Here is a 22,759-nt window from a genome sequence, read left to right on the forward strand (position 1 = left end):
AATAAATACAAAATTAGCCAATGGACACATGAAAAGCCACTGCTCTCTACAGGTCTAAACAGAAACCGTTAAGGAAGTCATTGCATGAGATGTCCAGCAGGTGGTGCTGAAGCCCATGAAAAACTGAATACGAGTTTAATTCAGAGACTGGTTTCATTGTGGGTTTCTTCAGCGAGTTATTTACACCATATGGCCAGTAGATGACACTACTGCCAATGAAGACATCTCTACGTATGTGTGAAGGCAAAGGCCAGGGCAGTTGATTGTTATTTGTTCTCTCGTACGGTTGATAGAAACCTAGGATGTACTACAACGCAGTTCTCATAAAGAGCTAAAAGTACAAAAGTCTATTTCTTGCCTTATTGGCATTGTTAAGATATCAGTCAATGCTGGTAATAAATAAAAATATAAGTCTCATATGACAGATGAATCCCAGTAAGACTGACACTGCATTAGGTTATCATGGAAGGTCACTGAAAACAAAATGGCCACCAAGGTGGGATGGTTGAACCTGTGAGAAAGCAAGTGAGATACAGACCTTCACATTTCATAATTTCAGCTCTACAAGTAGCTAAGCTCCAGAGTCAGCATTCCTAATTTTTATTTAAAAATTAGCCCCCACCCCCCACTTCATTTAAGTACTTGTGCATGAAACACCTTAAAGGTCTAGTTTACTTCTCTCAGGAGATAACATTAAATAAAACAAATTAAAATAAGTATAATATCCTAGCCCCTCTGGCTACAGCTCCTGAACATAATTTGTTCTCCTAATGTGATAATTATCTCTAATTACAATCATTAACTAGAACAATTTAGTTACATCAGCACTTCAGTAAGCGGATTTGAAGTTAAGCGCAACAGCAGCCAAATAAAAGAAAAGAAAAAAAAGGGGGAAGTGCAGGTCTCCCCACAATGGGAAGTCGGACCTGACACATCCTCAGCCTGCCCGCAGTTGGCTAAAACACAACAAACCCAAAGAAACAGAGAAAGGCCACGAAAAACGACTAAAAACAGAATTCAGCAAAAAAAATAAACCTTCTCGTAGAAAACTACCATGCTGGCCAACACCATCAGTAGTGTAATCAGCAGAGTGATGGAGTGGTGGAGAAACTATATAGGTTCCAGATGAAAAGGTGCATGTGTGTTCCAATTAGCACAGGTGCATGTGTGTTCCAATTAGCACAGGTGCATGTGTGTTCCAATTAGCACAGGTTCATGTGTGTTCCAATTAGCACAGGTGCATGTGTGTTCCAATTAGCACAGGTTCATGTGTGTTCCAATTAGCACAGGTGCATGTGTGTTCCAATTAGCACAAGTGCATGTGTGTCTCAATTAGCACAAGTGCATGTGTGTCTCAATTAGCACAAGTGCATGTGTGTCTCAATTAACACAAGTGCATGTGTGTCTCAATTAGCACAAGTGCATGTGTGTCTCAATTAACACAAGTGCATGTGTGTCTCAATTAACACAAGTGCATGTGTGTTCCAATTAGCACAAGTGCATGTGTGTTCCAATTAGCACAAGTGCATGTGGCTGCCAATTAGCACAGGTGCATGTGTGTTCCAATTAACACAAGTGCATGTGTGTTCCAATTAGCACAAGTGCATGTGTGTTCCAATTAACACAAGTGCATGTGTGTCTCAATTAGCACAAGTGCATGTGTGTCTCAGTTAGCAGAGGAGTAGATAGTTCCTAGTCAGCACCGGTGAAGAAGAAAAGAAACCTACATAGTCACACATAACAAAAACAAATAAGACAAAAAATTACAGAAAGAACAATTTTATACCATAAAAATGTCATACAAAACCAAATAAACCAAAGTAAACCAAATTAATCACGCACAGAAACAGAAACACAGTATATATTATATAGTCAAGTAAAAATTGAGCACTAACAGGAAGTGTGGTCTGTGCCACCCACATGCTGGGACAGCAGTGTATAATAGGTAAGGAGCTGGAACTTGTAACCTAAAGGTCGCAGGTTCGATTCCCAGGTTGTTGCACCCTTGTTGCACCCATATTGCTTCAGTGCATATCCAGCTGTATAAATAGATGCAATGTAAATGCCATGTAAAAGGTTGTGTAAGTTGCTCTGGATAAGAGCATCTGCTAAATGCCTGTAATGTAATGTGAAATGCTAAAATGGCATCTCCCAGGATGAACCCTCAGAAGATACGAAACATGGCTGCATTCAGATCCACTTTAACATGTTCCCTTCCCTCGCCCTCTTCCCTCCAGTCAGCCATTTTGAGATGAAATTTGTGACGTGCAACGAGTGATCAAGCTGCTCTGCGGAACAAACCGAAATGGAGCCGAACCCTAACCCTATCCTCTCTGCGTCGCGCGGAGCATTGCATTGTGGGATTCCCTTCTTGCTAAGAGTTTGCAGTTCATACCCTCGGGCGGGACAGTGCATTTCGCACGGCAGGCGGCTCAGAATTCAGGCATCGTTCACGTGGACGCAGGCGTATTCCGTCGTTTCGGAAGGCTGCAGAGAGGCCCGGCCTGTCCCCCTGCGGATGGTCAGCTCGCTGTAGGTGACCGTCTCTGCTGGTTCCCGCGGCTGCTTCTCCGGCACGTTCGCATAGGTGCTCTCTGTGACGCATACAGGAACCTGGGAAGAGCCAATGGGTTAACAGCACAGCCATTTTGGCTCTGTTGCAGCGCTCTGAAACCCGGGAAGAGCCGACGGGTTAATGGCACAGCCATTTTGGCTCTGTTGCACTCTGGAACCCGGGAAGAGCCGACGGGTTAATGGCACAGCCATTTTGGCTCTGTGATGCACACAGGAACCTGTGAAGAGCCAATGGGTTAACATCACAGCCATTTTGGCTCTGTTGCGCATAGGACCCTGGGAAGACCAAATGGGTGAACAGCACATCTTTTTAAAAAGACTGACATGCTGATAAGCAAATGCATGATCCCGTACAGTTATTATGATGCCCCTTTTACTTCCTGTAGCGACTCAGGAAAGGAAGTGAGAAGATCTACATCAGGACACGAAGACAGCCCACCTAGACTCATCACATTTGCACTGTCCACGGAATATCCTACTGGGAGTGATGAAATGCTCACCAGCACATTTCCAAACTGTATTCATACATCCAGGAAGTAATATTAGTCTTCTGAGAATGCTTACAAACAATGTTCAGTTTTAGTTCATTAACTCTTCAGAGCCTTAGGTGGAGCTCACTGATCTCTCATAGCGCATTAATGAACGTGTTCTTGTGAAGTCGTGTTAAATGCGACTATTCTTACCTCTGTGTCCGTTGTTCCTGTTCTCTCTATGACTTCATTTCTTCCCCCAACTGGTTTCCTGGCTGGAGAGTTGGAAACACAGAGGAATGGGCTTTACGTGCACTGCAGTGCTGTTGGCTGGTAACCATGGTGATACAGAGCTGGGTACATTACATGTTATACATACATTCCATGGGACAGCACGGGAAAAGCATAGCAATACACATACACACACACACACACTGATCCAACTGCTGTTTCTCCGTAAAATTGGCCAGTACTGTAGTGTAACAATTAAAATAACTTGCATTAAAGGCAAACTTTGCAGGATGTTTACCTTGAAAACATTATAAAATAAGCATGTTCATTCATATCTATGATGCGCTGGCGGCCTCTACTCCGCGCACTGAATTCGTGCTCCTCTGACAGTTTCTCTTCGTCCAAGATGTACTTGGGGCGTTTCTGGGTGTAACGCTCTTTTCTGTGTGGGGAGGGGTGGGTGTGGCTACAGAGCCTGTGGGGTGGGATCAGGTTTCAGCTGAGCGTTTGTAGCCAGCTAGCTGCTGCAATGGCGGAGGTGAAGAGGCACAAATACAGTGAAGCAAAACGACAAGCCGGCTGGGCTCGTTCAAAAACCAGAGTCAACCCTGAAATAGTTTTTCCTCGATGGCGTCAGGTATCGAAAAACAAAGATACAGAAATATACATGGTATAAAAACGAATATAAAATATGAAACGGAGGTGAGTGGGCGGGGTTGAGGACGCAGGAGGAGACTTTTTTGATTGTAAACATAGGACCACAGCAAGGCCAAAAATCCTGCATAGTATGCTTTTAAAGGTACTTATTATTATTATTATTATTATTATTATTATAATTAGTTAATCTACTCACCCAACGCTTTTCTTCTCCACAGAAAGTAAACTGCCACCACAGCTGTGATGATCAGAAGTAACCCCAGGCAGGAGAATGCTATTATGATCTGCTGCTCAGTGTTCAACCTTTAAAATAAGGGTGAAAACACGACTGGGATCAGCCTTCTCCGACAGTGCTGGGGCTCGTCCTGTGTTCCGGCCTGCATGCCTTTTGGATTTTGTAGTTTTATTGGTTTTGTAGTTTTATTTTCACTGAGGAAACCACAGGAGGTCACCGATGTGCCGCGAGTTGCGGAAATAATCTAAAAGAGACCAGCTCGGGCACGCCACAGGTTACAGGTGGGTCTTCTCCAGCCACAAATGCTCGTATGGGAAAAACGTAACTCCGTGGATATCTCCCACTGACATTCTCACCAGTTAAATGAAATACTGCACTGGTAACAGGAGGAGCCTTCCAGCAGCCTGAAGCCAAAACCTCCGTAAACATTCTGCTGAAACTCTCCCGCTAAATAACAGAACCCATGGTGAGTGTAAGGACCATTTTTTAAATTCAAAATACAATTTTGGTTTTTGAATGTTTTATACCTTTCCAATACTGGTGCTGGAGTTGTGGTTGGTACTGCTCTAGTTGTTGTGGGTGCAGCTGTGGGTGCAGCTGTGGGTGCAGCTGTGGTTGTCGTTGTCGTCGTAGTTGTTGTCGCAGTGGTTGTGGTTGTTGTTTCTGTATTTATATATATATATATATATATATATATATATATATATATATATATAAATACACATATACACATAAAAATTACAATCGATAAAAATTACAATTATTATTTACAATTAAGAGGCAAACATTTAGAAATAATAATAAAAAAATTAAATAAGACGGCAAAATAAACTAAGAAAATATGTGTTTCAATTTTGAATTTACATTAAATTAATAAACCAAATTTATTAAACACACGTTACTTACGTTTGGATGATCTGCCCCCCATTTTTGCTTTCTTTGTGTTATCTGTGAAGTATAAAGCAAAAATCAATCATAACAATATGTGAAACTGGAAGCATAACATGCTGCACAAGCTGCTTTTTTTGTGCGTGCACGTTCTTGCTTTCGACCACAAACCCCTGCATACCCCAATACCTGCCATTGTAATGCCAGAAAGTCATCAGAACCTTGTGCATGAATCTAAATTATCCAAGAGAAAATGGAGGAGATCCTGATGCTCCGATGGCCTGACCTCACATCACCCCTTGCTGGCAGCCTTCACATTGGCTATCACATCGGCTAAGACCCCATCTTTCCCTCCTAATTCCACCACTGTCTGCCTCTCCCTCTTCCCTTTCTGCAGATGGCCTTCTGGCCTACTTTGAGGGGGTAGGCGGCTAGTATCCATAACGCTTTGGCTTATCTAGTGACGCGAACCCTACTCCCCAGGACAAACCCACCCACCAGCATCATGGTCCTGCAGATTCCTCCAACACTAGGAGGATTCGGTCGTACCTGATCACGTGCTCCGCCCACCTACTCATCCAGGTCCTGGAAATGTCCTGTCTAGATTACTGCAAGCCTACCAGCCTGTGCCCCACAGCCCCTACAACTCATCCAGAACGCTGCTGCTTGTCTTGTCTTCAACCTTCCTTCCAAACTTCCAACCTCCAAGTTCTTGAATATCACTCCCCTGGCTACCAGTTGCTGCCAGGATCAGGTCCAAAGTTGGGACCACTGGCCTACACTGCAGCCAACAGGACAGCCTCCACCTACCTGCAGGACATGATTCAGCCCTACACGCCTGCTCAACCACTCTGCTCTGCAACACCAGGGCTACTCACACTCCCTCCCATCCGGGTGAATGGTTCTCGCTCGTCCCTACCACTGAGCTTCTCCACCCTTCTCCCCAGTGGTGGAACAAGCTCCCTGTTCCTCTACGAACCACTTAGTCATTGCCAATTTTCCGCTGTGGTCTGAAAACTTGTATCTTCGTCTAGCACATTTGTGTTGTGATTGTGCATTCATCCTGATGTTGTAGCCCTTGATCAGATCTCTTGTAATCATGCCTCACTTCTAGTTTGACTTGCCATAATTTTACTGACTTAGCCAATGCTTACTATAGCTTTCACAAATTGGTATTATACACTAAAACTGAAATCGTTTTTTTTTTTTAAACCACAAGTATCTATCCCTTTAAAAAGCTGGCACTCATGCACATTCGCCGGGTCCAATGAGGAAAACCTAACATCACAGAGTATTCAAATTAAAATGCGTCATTTTGATTAACAGTGCTTCTTAAATGAACTAAAATGCATCGCATACTCCTTGCATCAGTGAATTATGAGCAGCCATTGCTTCTCAGTGTGAAAGCTGTCCTTTGCACTTTCACCACTGACTGCGAGAACCGCGTGTTTGCTCTTCACAGCTCTGGCCCTGCTGCTCCACGTGTGTGTGCGTATGTGCGTGTGAATGTATGTGTGTGTGTATGTGCGTATGTATGTGTGTGTGTGCATGTGTGTGCGTGTGCGTATTTGTGTGTATGTGGGTTTGTATGTGTGTGTGTGTGTATGTGCGTATGTGTGTGTATGTGTGTGTGTGTATGTGGGTTTGTGTGTGTGTGTGTGCGTGTGCATATTTGTGTGTATGTGGGTTTGTACATGTGTGTGTGTGTGTATGTGTGTGTATGTGGGTTTGTACATGTGTGTGTGTATGTGGGTTTGTGTGTGTGTGTGTGTGTGTATGTGTGTGTATGTGGGTTTGTATGTGTGTGTGTGTGTATGTGTATGTGTGTGTATGTGGGTTTGTACATGTGTGTGTGTGTGTGTGTGTGTATGTGGGTTTGTGTGTGTATGTGTATGTGTGTGTATGTGGGTTTGTACATGTGTGTGTGTGTGTATGTGTGTGTATGTGGGTTTGTATGTGTGTATGTGTGTATGGGTGTGTATGTGGGTTTGTATGTGTGTGTGTGTGTATATGTGTGTATGTGGGTTTGTATGTGTGTGTGTGTGCATGAGTGTGTATGTGGGTTTGTATGTGTGTGTGTGTGTGTGTGTGTGTGTGTGTGTATGTGTGTGTGTGTGTGGGTTTGTATGTGTGTATGTGCGTATGTGTATGTGTGTGTATGTGTGTGTGTGTGTGTGTATGTGTGTGTGTGTGTGTGTGTGTGTATGTGTGTGTGTGTGTATGTGGGTATGTGTGTGTGTGTGTGTATGTGGGTATGTGTGTGTGTGTGTGTGTGTATGTGGGTTTGTACGTGTGTGTGTGTGTGTGTGTGTGCGCGTGGGTTTGTGTGTGTGTGTGTGTGTGTGCGCATATGTGTGTGTGTGTATGTGGGTTTGTACGTGTGTGTGTGTGTGTGTGTATGTGGGTTTGTACGTGTGTGTGTGTGTGTGTGCGTATGTGTGTGTGTGTATGTGGGTTTGTGTGTGCGTGTGTATGTGGGTTTGTATGTGCGTATGTGCGTATGTGTGTGTGTGTGAATGTGGGTTTGTACGTGTGTGTGTGTGTGTATGTGGGTTTGTACGTGTGTGTGTGTGTGTGTATGTGTGTATGTGTGTGTATGTGGGTTTGTACGCGTGTGTGTGCGTATGTGTGTGTGTGTGTATGTGGGTTTGTACGTGTGTGTGTGTGTGTTTTCTCTTCACAGCTCTGGCCCTGCTGCTCCAGGCGCAGCTCGGTAGGTCTCCCTCACGGTGTGGCGTGTGATAAAATGGCGGCGCCTCTGGTTGGGCTGTGGGGCCTGTGACAGCCACTGACTTAATTAAACGACTTTCCATTTACTCTGATGCCCTGATGAAGATCGGTTCTCGATCGAAACATGTTGGCTTTTTTGTTTATTTAGCCATTATAATGAAGGCTTTTTAATGTTACCCTTTTCCTGCTCTCCTCATTGGATTACTATATGAGTGCCTTGAATGCTTCTTTTTGGACTTATTATTCTTAATGCTAAAACGTTTTGCACCGGCTAAAGGTCTAAGTAAATCAGACCCTTACTGCGCATGAAGCAGAGAAATAATATTCCTATGCAACAGAGAAAACAATGGCAAGCCTAATGAAGTCATATCTTATCTTGTATGACTGAATTCATTCAGTTACGGTATGCAGTCACCTTACATTTGTCTAATATATCAGATACATTTTCCTGTAGAGATATTGTGTTATTACAGCACATTGTAGCATGGTTCATACATTTATGAAGACAGACTAGCAACATTGAAGAACAACTGGTCTTTCCTTCAGCATTAACAGGGACACATGCTGATCAGAGACACACTGATCACAGAGTCACACTGATTAGACACACACTGATCACAGACACACGCTGATCAGACACACACTGATCACAGAGTCACACTGATCAGACACACACTGATCACAGACACACGCTGATCTGACACACACTGATCACAGACACAGGCTGATCTGACACACACTGATCAGAGACACAGGCTGATCAGACACACGATGATCAGACACACACTGATCAGAGACACATGCTGATCAGACACACGCTGATCAGAGACACACACTGATCACAGACACATGCTGATCAGACACACACTGATCAGAGACACATGCTGATCAGAGACACACACACTGATCACAGACACACGCTGATCTGACACACACTGATCACAGACACACTGATCAGACACACACACACTGATCAGACACACACAAGCTGATCCGAGATACACGCTGATCAGACACACACACACACACACACACACACACTGATCAGAGAGAAATGCTGATCATAGACACGTTGATCTGACACACACTGATCACAGACACTGATTGGAGGATGAAGTTCTGTATTTTCACTTCCTCCAAGCTTCGCATAAATTAACACTTTCACTTTTCTTGCAAAATTGTGTACATTTTTTTTTTTTTTTAAAGGTAGAATGTTTTATTTTTATTTTTACTTGTAGCACACAATAAAAAAGAATCAGACAGAATTACCAATGGATTTCAGTTTCAATGTCCGGCACATTTCCATGTAATAAAATTTGAGGCTGAATTTGCTGAATTACTGCATAACCACAACCGATGGTGTAGCCTGTTACAACAGTTTACACTTCTGCAGGAAGTCACGAACTTCTACTGACCTGCTGCACAGCTCCTGAAACAGTGCCCTTATTGTGAAATCCAGTTCACAGTCTCCTGCAGGTGGCTAGCTATGATGAATATGCTACAGTCGAAAATAAAATCATAGATATGTTCTGATTGCCCTTCCTCGTTTTTTAGTGTAGTTTTTTTTTTTGGTGGCGATCCAGCAGAGGCAACAAAATGCAGGATGTGAACAGTTGTGAAAGTTGTGAAAACAACCACTTTTCTAGCTTTTTGGCCTAATATGGTGAACCTTCGGAACCTGTTATTATCAATGTCACTTCTGCATAAGCGCAATTCCCGATCAAGGACATTGCTCAACTTGATTTATTAGCGATTGGCTCCCTACACAGCACCGTTAGAATCTAGAATCCTGCAACCCAAAAGGACGGTTTGCTCCTGTGGGGGTCTAGGCCATGGTTGTCTGTGAAACATATTGTGACAATTGCTGTGAAATACGCTATATAAATAAAATTTGATTGATTGATTGACGGTTCCAAAAAGACTGTTCAATGACAGAGTGAAAAGGGGTTGGATCCAGCTGCTTTATCTTTGAATGAAGTCATAAATAAATTATAAATAAATTCTGCAGAGTAACTAGTACAGATAAGTCCCATATGAGGAGGTCAATAAAGCAACTATGAGTTGCTTTTAAGTGTATTTTTTTATTTAGTTCCTGTCATATGCTATTTCTCTCATAAAACAGTATTTAAATTGTTGCACAGTACAAGCTGAATGTCAAATGGCGCAGTGTTTGTCTGCATGCACTTCCCCATTTCCATCAGCACTCCAGATAACAGTATCAGCATGACATCACTGATCAAACAATGAAATACTGCATTCAGCTTTACATACTAGTAAACAATCCTGCACTGTTGCTTTGGGAATGATAGCATGATGGAAAATTTGCGGGATAAGTTTTTAGGATAAGTTAAGTCACGGTCAGGATCAAGTCATCCATGGAGTGCTAAACAATTTTCAGTAAACCCATTTAAAGGCCTCATTATAGACCTTGTAGTCAGTTATAACATTACGTTTTTTTTTGTGTTGAAGTTTTTGTGTACCAGTAAAAAAATTCCTTCTTCTACATTAGTAGCATTATCTTCTTTTTCATTTAGTCTACCCAGCAAATATCTCGGAAAAAAAGAACACACACGTAAAATTTTTTTCCACAGCTCATAAGAGATTCGTTCTACTGTATTTATTCTCATAGAACACGTCTGGGTTGACCTGCAGTTTGGACCACAGCGTGAGACATTGTTCTGAGGACGGCAGGCTCTGTAAATCAGACAAAAGCCTCCTTTCGCTGTATCAAACTGTACATAACTAAAGTGCGCCGCGACTTGTTTGTGGAAACTGCCCTGGAGATATTTAACGATACCCAATCACACTTTCTGACCTTTTCCAGCAGCCTTGCTAATCCGCAGTGATGGAACTCAATCTCACGGCAAATAAAAGTTGGGCGAAAACATTTGGAAGCCAGCGCTTAAAAGTATAAAAGCCCAGGTAGTCTGTGCATTCTTTGTACAAGGCAATCATGGGCAAAGTACTGTTGCTGACGGGTGAGTAATTCTGCAATTTAAAATCCTGTAAGACCTAAATAGCATCGCTATACTAAATACACTGGCTAGTCCCACTAGTGCAGCATATTTTAAGTTTCAATATATGCATATACAGTACATATATATACCAGTATATACCTGACAACCATCCCCACAAGATCAAACTGTTGGCCATCCTTTCATGTTTTTGAAATAAACATTCTAGAAAGAATTACGCAGTATACAGACATTATGTTTCATTATTTTTTTCTTGATCCAGCACCTGCAAAGATTATTGGAGATGCACACTTTTTAGTAATAAGTTATTATTTAGTTATAATAGTAAGATATATAGTCAGCTAATTATTATTATTATTATTGTGCTGGTGCAATATGGTTTCTAAAGTGACCTGAGAGCAGCTTGTGCGGTTTATTGGTTTATTACTATCTCTGGGCTGGTTAATTTTATTTTTAATTATTGCTTGAAACTTCCACTAAACAAAGTCTCATATTTTCGGATTATGCCTGTGGTCTAAAACAGAATTATTTTTAGAAAATTTCTGTGATTGCATATGTGTAAATGTAAAAAAAACAAAAGAAGTAATAATTAATATGCGTATGTGTGTGAATGTTCGTGTGTGTGTGTGCGCATGTGTGTGAATGTTTGTGTGTGTGTGTACACGTGTGTGTGTGCGTATGAATGTGTATGTGTGTGTGTGTGTGTGTGTGTATGTGCGTATGTATGTGTGTGTGTGCATGTGTGTGTGTGTGTGTGCGTATGTGGGTTTGTATGTGTGTGTGTGTGTATGTGCGTATGTGTGTGTGCGTGTGTATGTGGGTTTGTATGTGTGTGTGTATGTGCGTATGTGTGTGTGCGTGTGTATGTGTGTGTATGTGGGTTTGTGTTTGTATGTGTGTGTGTGTGTATGTGTATGTGTGTGTATGTGTGTATGTGCGTATGTGTGTGTGCGTGTGTATGTGTGTGTATGTGGGTTTGTATGTGTGTGTGTGTGTATGTGCGTATGTGTGTGTGTGTGTGTGTGTATGTGGGTTTGTATGTGTGTGTGTGTGTGTGTGTGTGTATGTGGGTTTGTACGTGTGTGTGTGTGTGTGTATGTGGGTTTGTGTGTGTATGTGCGTATGTGTGCGTGTGTGTGTATGTGGGTTTGTACGTGTGTGTGTGTGGGTTTGTACGTGTGTGTGTGTGTGTGTATGTGTATGTGGGTTTGTACGTGTGTGTGTGTACGTGTGTGTGTGTATGTGTGTGTGTATGTGTGTGTGTGTGTGTGTGTGGGTTTGTACGTGTGTGTGTGTGTGTGTGTGTGTGTATGTGCGTATGTGTGTGTGTGTGTATGTGGGTTTGTACGTGTGTGTGTGTGTGTGTGTATGTGTGTGTGTGTGTGTATGTGGGTTTGTACGTGTGTGTGTGTGTGTGTGTGTGTGTATGTGTGTGTGTATGTGGGTTTGTACGTGTGTGTGTGTGTGTATGTGTGTGTGTGTGTGGGTTTGTACGTGTGTGTGTGTGTGTGTGTTTTCTCTTCACAGCGCTGGCCCTGCTGCTCCACGCGCAGCTCGGTAGGTCTACCTCACGGTGTGGCGTGTGATAAAATGGCGGCGCCTCTGGTTGGGCTGTGGGGCCTGTGACAGCCACTGACTTAATTAAACGACTTTCCATTTACTCTGAGTCTTAACACTCCGGTCTGCACTTCATCCCGAGGGCAGCCTGGAGCCGAGGAGGACAGAGTAGTACTATAGACCGTCCACAGTACACACAGTCACCTTCATCATTCCGACTGTAGCCTGTGCTTTGGTTACCATGGGAACGCTGGTACTGCTGGGTATTTTTAATCACTAGTTCTGGGGGATGTGACAACCAAAACCCTTACGGTAAGGTACAGACTGCAGTTGGAATGATACATAATCAACCAAAATGGTTTGTGCGTATTGTAAATTGCATTTGGTGATACCGTGTGAACAAACAGAAAGCTAACTATTTTGCACACAATCATTTTCAAATTTGCCGGTTGCTCTGTTGAACTTCCAGCTTAACGAGAGCATGAAAATTCAAATGTTACAGTATGAGTGCACTGAAAGGTAACCCCGGTGGAAATTCCAGCTACCAGCCTGAGCTGGAATCTAGTTGGAACCAGCTTCTGCTCTAGCTGGATACCATCTGGAATTTGGTGATGGTCTGTAGTCTGTACCAAGCTGGCCCACCAGCAGGACATGGCCTTGCCAGCCTGCTTGCTATTTCAGCCATCTTGATACCAGATTGACCATCTCGAAACCAGCTTAAAACCAGGCTGGAATCAAGCAGAAATTTCCACCAGGGAAAACTGTAACATCCTGGCATTTTACAGTTTTGCTCCTCTCTGCTTCTTATTAATTAGGCTCCTCCTACATCCTGTCATGCTACTTCACAAACTGGGCACAGTACAGACCCCCTCCCACCATTTACATGCCCAATGACATCGACCCCTGCCTGTGTACACACCTGCTCTACGCCTTCGCCACCATGAAGAACAACATGATCGCCACGTACGAATGGAACGACGTGGAACTCTACAGCCAGTTCAACGCCCTGAAGAACAAGTGAGTCGAGCGGGGCCTTCACAAGCAGGGCCTTCACAGGGAGGGCTTCATGGGGGGGGGCTTCACGGGGAGGCCCAGACAAGGAGCGGTTTGGAGTGACATCCTGGTGGAAATTCCAGCTCTGTTCTAGCCTGGTTATAAACTTGGTTCCGGCTGGTTTGGAGATGGTCAAGCTGGCACCAACCATGCTGGCAAGACCATGTCCTGCTGGTGGGCCAGCTTGGCACAACAGACCACCACCAAATTCCAGATGGTATCCAGCTGGAGCAGAAGCTGGTTCCAGGCAGACCCCATTTTAGGCTGCTAGCTGGAATTTTCAGCAGAGTATGCTAGTCTCAGCTCTCCACTATTTATGATGGACACTGGAGCAAGAAGAAGAGCTGATTGGTGAGTGACTGGGTATTAAGACAGTCTGGACATTCTGAAGAGGGAAGAGATGTAGCGGAGGCCTACTGTTACTGGTCTACTTTTAGTGTTACCTTCAATCCATGCATTTGCCTCAATCACTCATTCACACACTCACTCACATGTTCACTCACTCGCGCACTAACTCATTAACATACATTCATTTAATCACTTGCACATTAACTCACTCACACACTCACAAACTTCCATCCACTCCTTCATGAATCATTTGATCCAGTCAGTCATCAGTTCTGTCAGTCACAACATTTTCCCCCTCTCATTATGTTTTGACAGGAATGGAAACCTGAAGACTTTGCTGTCAGTTGGAGGGTGGAACTTTGGCTCCGCTGGGTAAGACACACTGATACTGTACCTTCAAAATCATATCATCATCATTGCTTTTTGAGATTAAAGATAACTTGTGTGATAACATTTCACTGCTACAGCACAAAGTGGAACACAAACCCATCCACACGTCTCTGAACCACGGTTTGCACATTCTACGCATTTAGCGTACACTTCTATCCTGAGCGACACACACAGCGTACTGTCTTTTACCTACAGGGCATTTATACAGCAGCACAGTTGCTGAAGTATTTCAGGTTAGGTACCTTTGCTCAAGGGGCACAACGGCAGTGCCCCACCTGGGAATTGAACTGGCAACCTCAGCGTCATACGCAGTGGAATCATCCCAACCATAACGCTACACCGATGCTCCATTACCTGTCTGTCATATCCTAGAGTGCAACATTGCTCCGACATGTTCTTATTAAGTATACAAATTATAACCTTTCCTTATGGCTGAGCTACACACATTGAATCAAGAATTTGAATTTGAGGGCCATACGTTTATTTGCTGGCAAGATATACAGTATATAACAAAAAAGATTGACAAATTTGGTTTACCAGTTGATTGACTGACCATTCATATTCATTTGGTAGCCCTGTACCTCGACGGCAACCCGTGATTCATATTTCAATCAGCGGGTAAATGTGAACTTGGTAAGGTCCAGGGCTCGAAATTGCGACCATTTTGGTTGCATATGCTCCCGAAATTTAATTGTGCGACCTCGAAATATAATTGGGAGCATTTGTGCGAGTGCAAATAATTGTTCTGTTGCGACCTTTTTTTCCCCCAGTCGAACGTCTCTTTCTCTGTACATTCGCTAGTTAGTACACTCAGTATGTGCCATGTGAGCTGACAGTAACCCTTCTAACCAGTCGTGAGCTTGACATTTTTACCTTTAATGCTGATTTTAAATTGGTTAATATTAGCCTTCAATCACTCCCTTTCGCTGCACTCCACTGTCACGCGACACAGAGAGGTAACGCGTTAACTAATGTTACCTGAAGACAAAAGTTTATGTTCAATTTATTAGCGTTATCGAAAGCTGAAAAGATGAAGCGAACAATTACGGAATTTTTTTAAGAAACGTTAACGTACTGTTTTGTGTAGCGACCCGGTTGAAACAGCTAATTTCTCCGATGCAGTTTACTGGCGGTTGATTAAATTAGCAGTATTAATGTGACGAGAAGCGCTTTGTCGTTTGAATGCATAACACGCAATTCCTTGAAGAGTCGACACATTTTAAGGGTGACAGTTCAACTGTCACTTGTAAACCGTACTGTTATATTGTCGTTTTTTATCAATAAAAAATCTATTGCATATATTGTTGGTGCTCCTTACATTTTGGTGGGTGTTCCTAACTTTTTGAAGTTGGGAGCACCAGTGCTACCAAGGAAAAAAGTTAATTTCGAGCCCTGATAAGGTCCCTTATGATTCATTTCTTCATTCGCAGCAAAAATGAACACCTGCATTGACTGTTAAGAGCCTGGGTTTGCCAACACAGCCCTGTATACTTTGTCTACTTTAGTAAATCCAAAATCCAGATCCAAAAAATCGCAGGCACCACCAAGCATTTAGTTTAAAAAAAAAAAATTACTATAGCTATCTTTATTGATTTTTGATAAATGCACTTACCGATCACGTGGAAGACCGCAGCTTCTTCTCTCCGTCACTATCTTGTCCTTTATGTTACTCCAACCCTTATTGCCTAATTAGAGACCCTGTGATGCACTGCTTTCGTACATTTCCTCAGGGTGCTTTCTCATCGGAAATGACACGTGCAGTTCCGCAATAAAAATGCACCATACATAAAACAGGTGAACTGCCTATTGGAAGTTGCCTGGTAGTGTAAACGCACGTTATATTCGACCGTTTTTTTGTTTTGTTTATTTTATAGGAAACTATGCAAACACGTTCATAATTTATGTAAATATCAGTGCGTGTGTTCAGCCAAATCCGGTAAGGAAACAGACTTTGAAGAAGTAAGGAACTGAAATAGTTACATGAAAAAGGAGAAATAATAATGTGAAGAGAAAAAAAAAACACCTTTCATTTAAATTCTCTACAGTCATGTAAAACATTTCAGGAGTCAGTATTTTAAAATGGTAACATTTTTCGAGAACATCTCCCCAAACGCAAAATCATGTGCCTGAGGCCTGCAAAAAGTGAAATTATGCAACCCTACTCCTGTGTAATTTTAATGAAACGTGTTGAAATGCAGGATTGGTTCTGTTTTGTGAGGTTATCGGCAGTTCTCTCCCTGTCCTTCTCGATAGTGTAATAATGGTCTCCAGTTACCACACACGTCTGAAACCCTTCCTCCGTTCTTCCTGGCCAGATTCTCTGCAATGGTAGCCAGCCCTGCCAACCGCAAGACCTTCATCGACTCAGTCATCGTCTTCCTCAGACAGTACGAGTTTGATGGTCTGGATATCGACTGGGAGTACCCAGCCAACAGGGGGAGCCCTCCACAGGACCAGCAGCTCTTCTCCGTTCTGTTAGCGGTAAGTTGCCACACAGAGGGTGCACAGCAGCCCCGCTATTGGTCGGCGCTTTGCAAATCGCCATGACAGCAGCCCTGCTATTGGTGCAGCTGTTGGTCAGTGCTTTGAAAATCGCCATGACAGCAGCCCGCCAATTGACAGTCGAGGCCAGCCAGTCGAGACGAAGACCATGTTCTCAGAGCAGGAAAAATGGCCTGGCCTTCTATAGACCACTGTACAGATGTTTCCACACTCTCAAAACAGACGTGTTAAAAAAACAGCACATAACATGTCATTTTTAACATGCCTCAGTGTCTAGTTAAGGACAATGCATTTTGTGTTACTTTCAAAGCAGACATTGTAACACCTAAAGTGCCTTGGGTATTAGCACATCCTTTTTGAGAGCACAGCGGTAGTCCAACAGGTCCTTCGCTTGCTGGGTCAGCTGCAACCTCCCTGTTAAGGACGGCTGCTTCCTTTCAGCCCTCTCCCAGAATGCTTTGGGGTCATTGAAGCAAAACTCTTGTCGTTGGTCCTGCGAGTCTAAATTATCATCATCCACACAGCAGTATCACTGCTTCCAAAGAAGAAAAGTCCATTTTTAATGTCTTTCAATGTCAGTGAGGTATCATTAAGGTGAGTGTTTCGAGTTTAACAGGTATAATTACAGTCTTTAAATATTTATCATATTCCCAAATGATACAAATATTTTTGGGGTTATCACGTGGCAAAGTTCACAGGGCACCATTGTTCGGAAATAGAACTGTAGAAGTTTTAATGTTGTTCACGCTTTTATTTTGACAGGAAATGAGGGCAGCCTTTGAGGCTGAGGCCAAGCAGACCAACAGAGCTCGCCTCCTGATGTCTGCAGCAGTTTCTTCTGGGCGGGGCACCATTGAAACAGCCTATCAGATTCCTCAGCTTGGACAGTAAGTAGGTCGAACCAACTTGTGCTGTTACTCACTGGCTGGTATGAGCCAATCAAAAACTTACTGTAAAGAATGGAATTATGCTGAATCATTCTGAATTGCAATAAGCCTCATGTGACTAAAGACTGTCGAGCACATTAAGTTAACGAAGTCTCTACTGTAATATTTGTGAAAGATTTTAAAGGTGAGAGAAAGTACAGGGATGGAGATTCAATAATTCTCCTTTGGTACATCATCTGATGGTCACAACATTATTCAATATTAACCCGTGCTAACACCACTTCTAGTCGAGTTTCAGAAAAAAAAAGTTTTAGGTATATAAAAAACTTTGACTGTTGATGTTGAAATTCAGGAAATGTCTGGTGTTTGATAATAATCACCAGAGGAACGAAGCATGGGTTGCAGAGAGTCCATGGCATTGAGCATACCATATAAATTGGAGAGATTAAATTATCCCAGACAGTTTAGGGGCGTCTTGGACGGTGGAGCCTCATATCAGATTATACAAACTTCCATCTGAGCACATGGGCCTCCCTACATCGGCCACTCACGAGAGCATGATGGTGCTATTCATTTTGCACCTTGAATCACCACTACTGAAAAAACCTAGTGACCACGGTACCGATCCCTTTCCAGCATTCAATGAGTCGATCATCTACTCCCCAGATATAACGCCTCAAGAGCTTCTTCAGAGTGAAATGACTGTTTGCCAGATCCTTTTCCTGCAATGTGTGAGCAGTTCAAGCAATTTTAACCAGCGCTACGTTGTGGTGTAAGTCAGCGGATGACTTGACTCAAAGCACTGCTTCCGATTGTAGCCCCATCTACAAGAGGACATGATTCGTAAATAAATGAAATAAAATAAATACATACTTCTTTCATTTTTTAAAAGCGATTCGTCAAAAGTAACTGATCGTTAGTTTGTTAGCAAAAGCGCATCCCTAGGAAGTTGGAGCTTCCAGACTTATCCTACGTCACAAGTGTCAGCCAGGTCAGGCTCGGTGAGCCGTAAGGTCATAAAGATGCAGCAGCACAAGTCCAGCTGTGGTTTGCGTGTTCCTCTTCGTGTCGTAGCTATTCTCGGCCTTTCTCGCTGCGTCTCTCAGGTCTCTGGACATGATCAATGTGATGAGCTACGACATGCATGGGTCTTGGGATCCCTTCACTGGGGAGTGCAGCCCCCTCTACAGGGGTCCTGCTGACCAAGGAGGCTACATCTACTTCAATGTGGTGAGCAGCACATGTCCAAGCTAAACCTCCTCACTGGGAATTAAAGCCCCATGTACACACCCACGGGCATGTCTGTGTGTGTGTGTGTGTGTGTATGCAATATGTGTGTTTGTATGAGTGCTTTGGTCTATGTGTTTGTGTGTATTTCTGTGCTTTTGCATGTGTGTGTGTGTGTTTGTATGAGTGCTTTGGTCTCTGTTTGGGCATTATTGCGTTTCTGGGGGTGTGTGCACATGGCACGAGCTGATTGGTTGCCCTAGTGTGTGATGTCATAGTGCTGTTTTGGCTGTGCCAGGACTACGCCATGCACTACTGGCAAAGCAACGGTGCCCCTGCTGAGAAGCTGCTGGTCGGATTCCCCACCTACGGCAACACCTTCACGCTGACCAACCCCGCCAACCACGGCGTCGGTGCCGCCATCTCCGGGGCCGGACTGCCAGGGAAGTACACCCAGGAGGCTGGAGAGCTGGCCTACTTTGAGGTACCATCCCCAGCCCAGCGTTACCATAGCACCAACATCCCACTAAAGCCAACAAAGGCCTTCTTCTGGTCCAGCGATACCATAGCACCAACATCCCACTAAAGCCAGCAAAGGCCTTCTTCTGGTCCAGCGATACCATAGCACCAACATCCCACTAAAGCCAACAAAGGCCTTCTTCTGGTCCAGCGATACCATAGCACCAACATCCCACTAAAGCCAACAAAGGCCTTCTTCTGGTCCAGCGTTACCATAGCACCAACATCCCACTAAAGCCAACAAAGGCCTTCTTCTGGTCCAGCGATACCATAGCACCAACATCCCACTAAAGCCAACAAAGGCCTTCTTCTGGTCCAGCGATACCATAGCACCAACATCCCACTAAAGCCAAAAAAGGCCTTCTACTGGTCCAGCGATACCATAGCACCAACATCCCACTAAAGCCAGCAAAGGCCTTTTTCTGGTCCAGCGTTACCATAGCACTAAGATCCTTTCCCAGTTGAGGAAACACCAGTATGCCACATCTGCCTTTGCTTGCGAGACATTTGTTTTTGTTGTTTCCGTTTTCTCTGATATTAAGCACTGTTAGGCAGCAGTGAGTAACAACGTAGACTGTGACTGAATTTACACGGTGCAGATGTTTGCATGGTGTAAGTCACTTTTGACATATGCAGTCAGGAGTAAAGCATTTGAGGTTTATGTTCATCACTTGCTCAGCTCATAAAGGCCCTCACTGTGAGCACAAACTAGGCTTGAAGGCAAGCGCACCAGAGTAGGTCTCATGCTTCAGAGTCAGTGTCTGATGTGCACATGTGGGTGGCATAAGTTTAAAACCAGTTGTTTTTTTCTGGGTCTCAGATCTGTGGCTTTTTGGAGGGAGCGACGGAAGTGTGGAACAGTCCCCAGGACGTCCCATATGCCTACAAGGGAAATCAGTGGGTGGGCTATGACAACGTCAAGAGCTTCGAGATCAAGGTAAGCGCGCAGAGTCCAATTCGATGAGAAAATCTGCTGAAGCAGAAAGTGGCTGAATGCTCGTGGTCATGACATACCGTTAAGCTACATTTCCTTGGAGACGCAGTAGCTTCATCCTTCGACCGATGGCTGCTCCTCTATAGGCCCAGTGGGTAATGCAGAACAAGTATGCTGGGGCCATGGTGTGGACCATCGACATGGACGACTACTTGGGGACCTTCTGCAACCAGGGCAAATACCCCCTGATCACCGTGCTGCACAAGGCCTTTGGCCTGGACCAAGCAAGTAAGGCTCCAAAAACAGCTCTGTGCAGCTGTACTGCACTCTGATTACATTACATTACATCACAGGCATTTAGCGAACGCTCTTATCCAGAGCGACTTAAACAACTTTTACATTGCATTTTACATTGTATCAGTTTATACAGCTGGATACATACTGAAGCAATACAGGTTAAGTACCTTGCTCAAGGGTACAATGGCAGATTACAAGGCAGATCTTCTGAAATCTGATTTCAGTGCATCTCTACTGAACTCAGATTTTACTGCAGTGCTACTGCAGTCTGATTTTACTGTAGCTTTACAGCGTTTCCAAGTGTGAAATAAAAGGTGAATGCTCCAGGTTTTAATCTGAATTAGAACGCCTGCTGCATTAATAAACACATAATACAGAAGCTGTAGCGTCGTGTAGTGCTTAGGAAACTCGAATCAAACTCAGAGGTTGCAGGTTCCATTCCCAGGTGTGGCACTGCCACCAGTGTTCTTGAGTGAGGTAATTAATCGAAACTACTTCAGTACATATCCAGCTGTATTAATAAACAGCAAGAATAAGCTGTGTGAGTCCCTGTGGATAAGACAGCAAAATGCCTTAAAGTAATTAGTGTTCAACTCCCAGATTAGTCTTACCTATAGAGAAGGACCAAAGCACTCTTCTATACCTTTATTCTATTGTACGCAATGCAAATTAAGGGGCATTGTCCTCTAAGCAGGTCACCATATGTACACATGGATGCCATATATACAATGTTCCTGGTCTGAATCGCATTCACACAGCGCATAGAACTCTGGGAATCATCATCCACCAAAATATCACACTTCGGGAAAAATCACGCAACAAAAGAAGATATGCATGATTAAACGCACAAGGACATGTGCACACAAACACACTTTTATACACACAAGCACATACACACGTAAATACCTGCGCGCATACACACGTGTCACGTGACCTTTTTTTTTTTTTGTCCTCATCTGTCCCAGCCTGCTCCCCTCCTGCCACTCCCCTGCCTCCCATCAAGGGAGTGACCACCGGCGGCGGCAGTACCAGCGCTAACTCCGGCAACTCCGGCGGCAGCGCCGGCGGGAGTTCTGGCGGCAGCTCCGGCGGGAGCAGCTCCAGCGGCACCAGCGGCATGAACCCCAGCTTCTGCACGGGCAAGGCCAACGGAATGTACCCCGACCCCACCGACAAGAACCAGTTCTACCAGTGCAGCGGCGGACAGACCTACTTCCAGCACTGCGCCACTGGCCTGACCTTCGACGCCAGCTGCAGCTGCTGCAACTGGGCCTAAGCCTGATCCAATCAGAGGGCTGCATTCATAAACCTTCCACCACAGCAGTGAGAGCTATGGTTGGGCGATGTCGGTGACTGCCATTATGACATCATGAAGGAGGGGTTAGGGAAAGTAACACCATTAGGTACAACAACACCTGACATTCTGTACACCCTTCACTGTTGTTATTTGTAAATTTTCAAGTTGATGTATTTACAGTCTTTATAAATGCAGCTCTTTGAAAAAACCTGCTCACAAAATTAAAAACAAAAAACTTCTATTTGTTGTGAATACAGGCCAATTATCGTAATACCTTCGGCTTTTAAACCCCTTTGTTTTTCGGCAACCTGTAATTACCAAGATAAGTCAAGATATAAAAACATTGAATAAGGCAAAGAAATTTTTCAGTGTCTTTTGTAGTGTATTGAACATCAGTGCTTGTTGACAGCAAAGCCTGAAAAATCTAAACTCTTGCTGTGAAAACTACAGTGTTTCTGAAAAATTGCAGAATTGATCAACACCTGTGGCTGTTTGAGCCCAACGCTTTCCTGTTTCCACAACACTGCTGCGATTAACGCAATACACACAAAACACAATCAGCATTAGATCTGTATCATTGTGCAAGTCGGGCTGGTTTGTAGATGCTTGTGCGCCATCTGTCTGAAGATTGGGAAAACTGTTTTCCTTTGCCTGAGGCCAATGTATTGGTAACACCCATCATCCAGCAGTTTCAATAAAAGCAACATAAAAACACAACAACCGTCTCAGACATCCCGATCAATGTTACTCAATACAACCAAAGGTGCAAAGTAGTGGGTCTGTTATGGCACTAGGGGGCGACATGCCGTGTGACAGACGCACTTTGAAAAGTTAACATTTTTCAAGGTTTGCCAGGCAGTGTTACTGCTGATGGACAACTTTGACATACATGCTGTCAGTAAAGATTGGAACGGCTGTCAGTAAAGATTGGAACGTACAAAATTGGATGTGCAAAAACTTAGTGAAGTCAAAACTGTAGGATAAGAAG

At 43.8% G+C, this 22,759-nt stretch overlaps 1 protein-coding gene and 1 long non-coding RNA gene across 5 annotated transcripts; one reads left to right on the plus strand and one right to left on the minus strand.

Annotated features, from left to right (window-relative positions):
* Positions 1-1,763: 1,763 nt before the first annotated feature.
* On the minus strand, positions 1,764-15,801 carry LOC118208641. Its single transcript, XR_004761605.1, has 6 exons — positions 15,721-15,801; positions 5,074-5,115; positions 4,695-4,830; positions 4,129-4,235; positions 3,258-3,319; positions 1,764-2,613 (listed from the first exon to the last, which is right to left on the minus strand). It is a non-coding gene; the product is annotated as an uncharacterized LOC118208641 (long non-coding RNA).
* On the plus strand, positions 12,999-22,491 carry LOC118208639 (acidic mammalian chitinase-like). Of its 4 annotated transcripts, XM_035383504.1 has the most exons (9): positions 12,999-13,334; positions 14,034-14,090; positions 16,424-16,589; positions 17,373-17,497; positions 18,604-18,727; positions 19,023-19,208; positions 20,064-20,180; positions 20,324-20,465; positions 21,440-22,491. In XM_035383504.1, the coding sequence occupies exons 1-9, from the start codon at positions 13,201-13,203 to the stop codon at positions 21,748-21,750; spliced, it is 1,362 nt and encodes a 453-aa protein (XP_035239395.1). In that variant the 5' UTR covers positions 12,999-13,200; the 3' UTR covers positions 21,751-22,491. The 4 variants fall into 4 exon arrangements, with proteins under 4 accessions (XP_035239395.1, XP_035239396.1, XP_035239398.1 ...); XM_035383505.1 differs by lacking the exons at positions 12,999-13,334; positions 14,034-14,090 and adding an exon at positions 15,915-16,044; XM_035383507.1 differs by lacking the exons at positions 12,999-13,334; positions 14,034-14,090; positions 16,424-16,589 and adding an exon at positions 17,065-17,204.
* Positions 22,492-22,759: the final 268 nt, after the last annotated feature.

This window comes from Anguilla anguilla, chromosome 11, assembly GCF_013347855.1.
Source record: "Anguilla anguilla isolate fAngAng1 chromosome 11, fAngAng1.pri, whole genome shotgun sequence".
In the NCBI taxonomy this organism is placed as follows: Eukaryota; Metazoa; Chordata; class Actinopteri; order Anguilliformes; family Anguillidae; genus Anguilla; species Anguilla anguilla.

Bases quoted from the DNA above. Each gene is read 5' to 3' on its own strand.
- LOC118208639 (XM_035383504.1), top strand. From the start codon at position 13,201: ATGCCCAATGACATCGACCCCTGCCTGTGTACACACCTGCTCTACGCC. The intron at 18,728-19,022 runs GTGAGCAGCACA...TGGCTGTGCCAG, and splicing joins GCTACATCTACTTCAATGTG to GACTACGCCATGCACTACTG. The intron at 19,209-20,063 runs GTACCATCCCCA...TCTGGGTCTCAG, and splicing joins GAGAGCTGGCCTACTTTGAG to ATCTGTGGCTTTTTGGAGGG.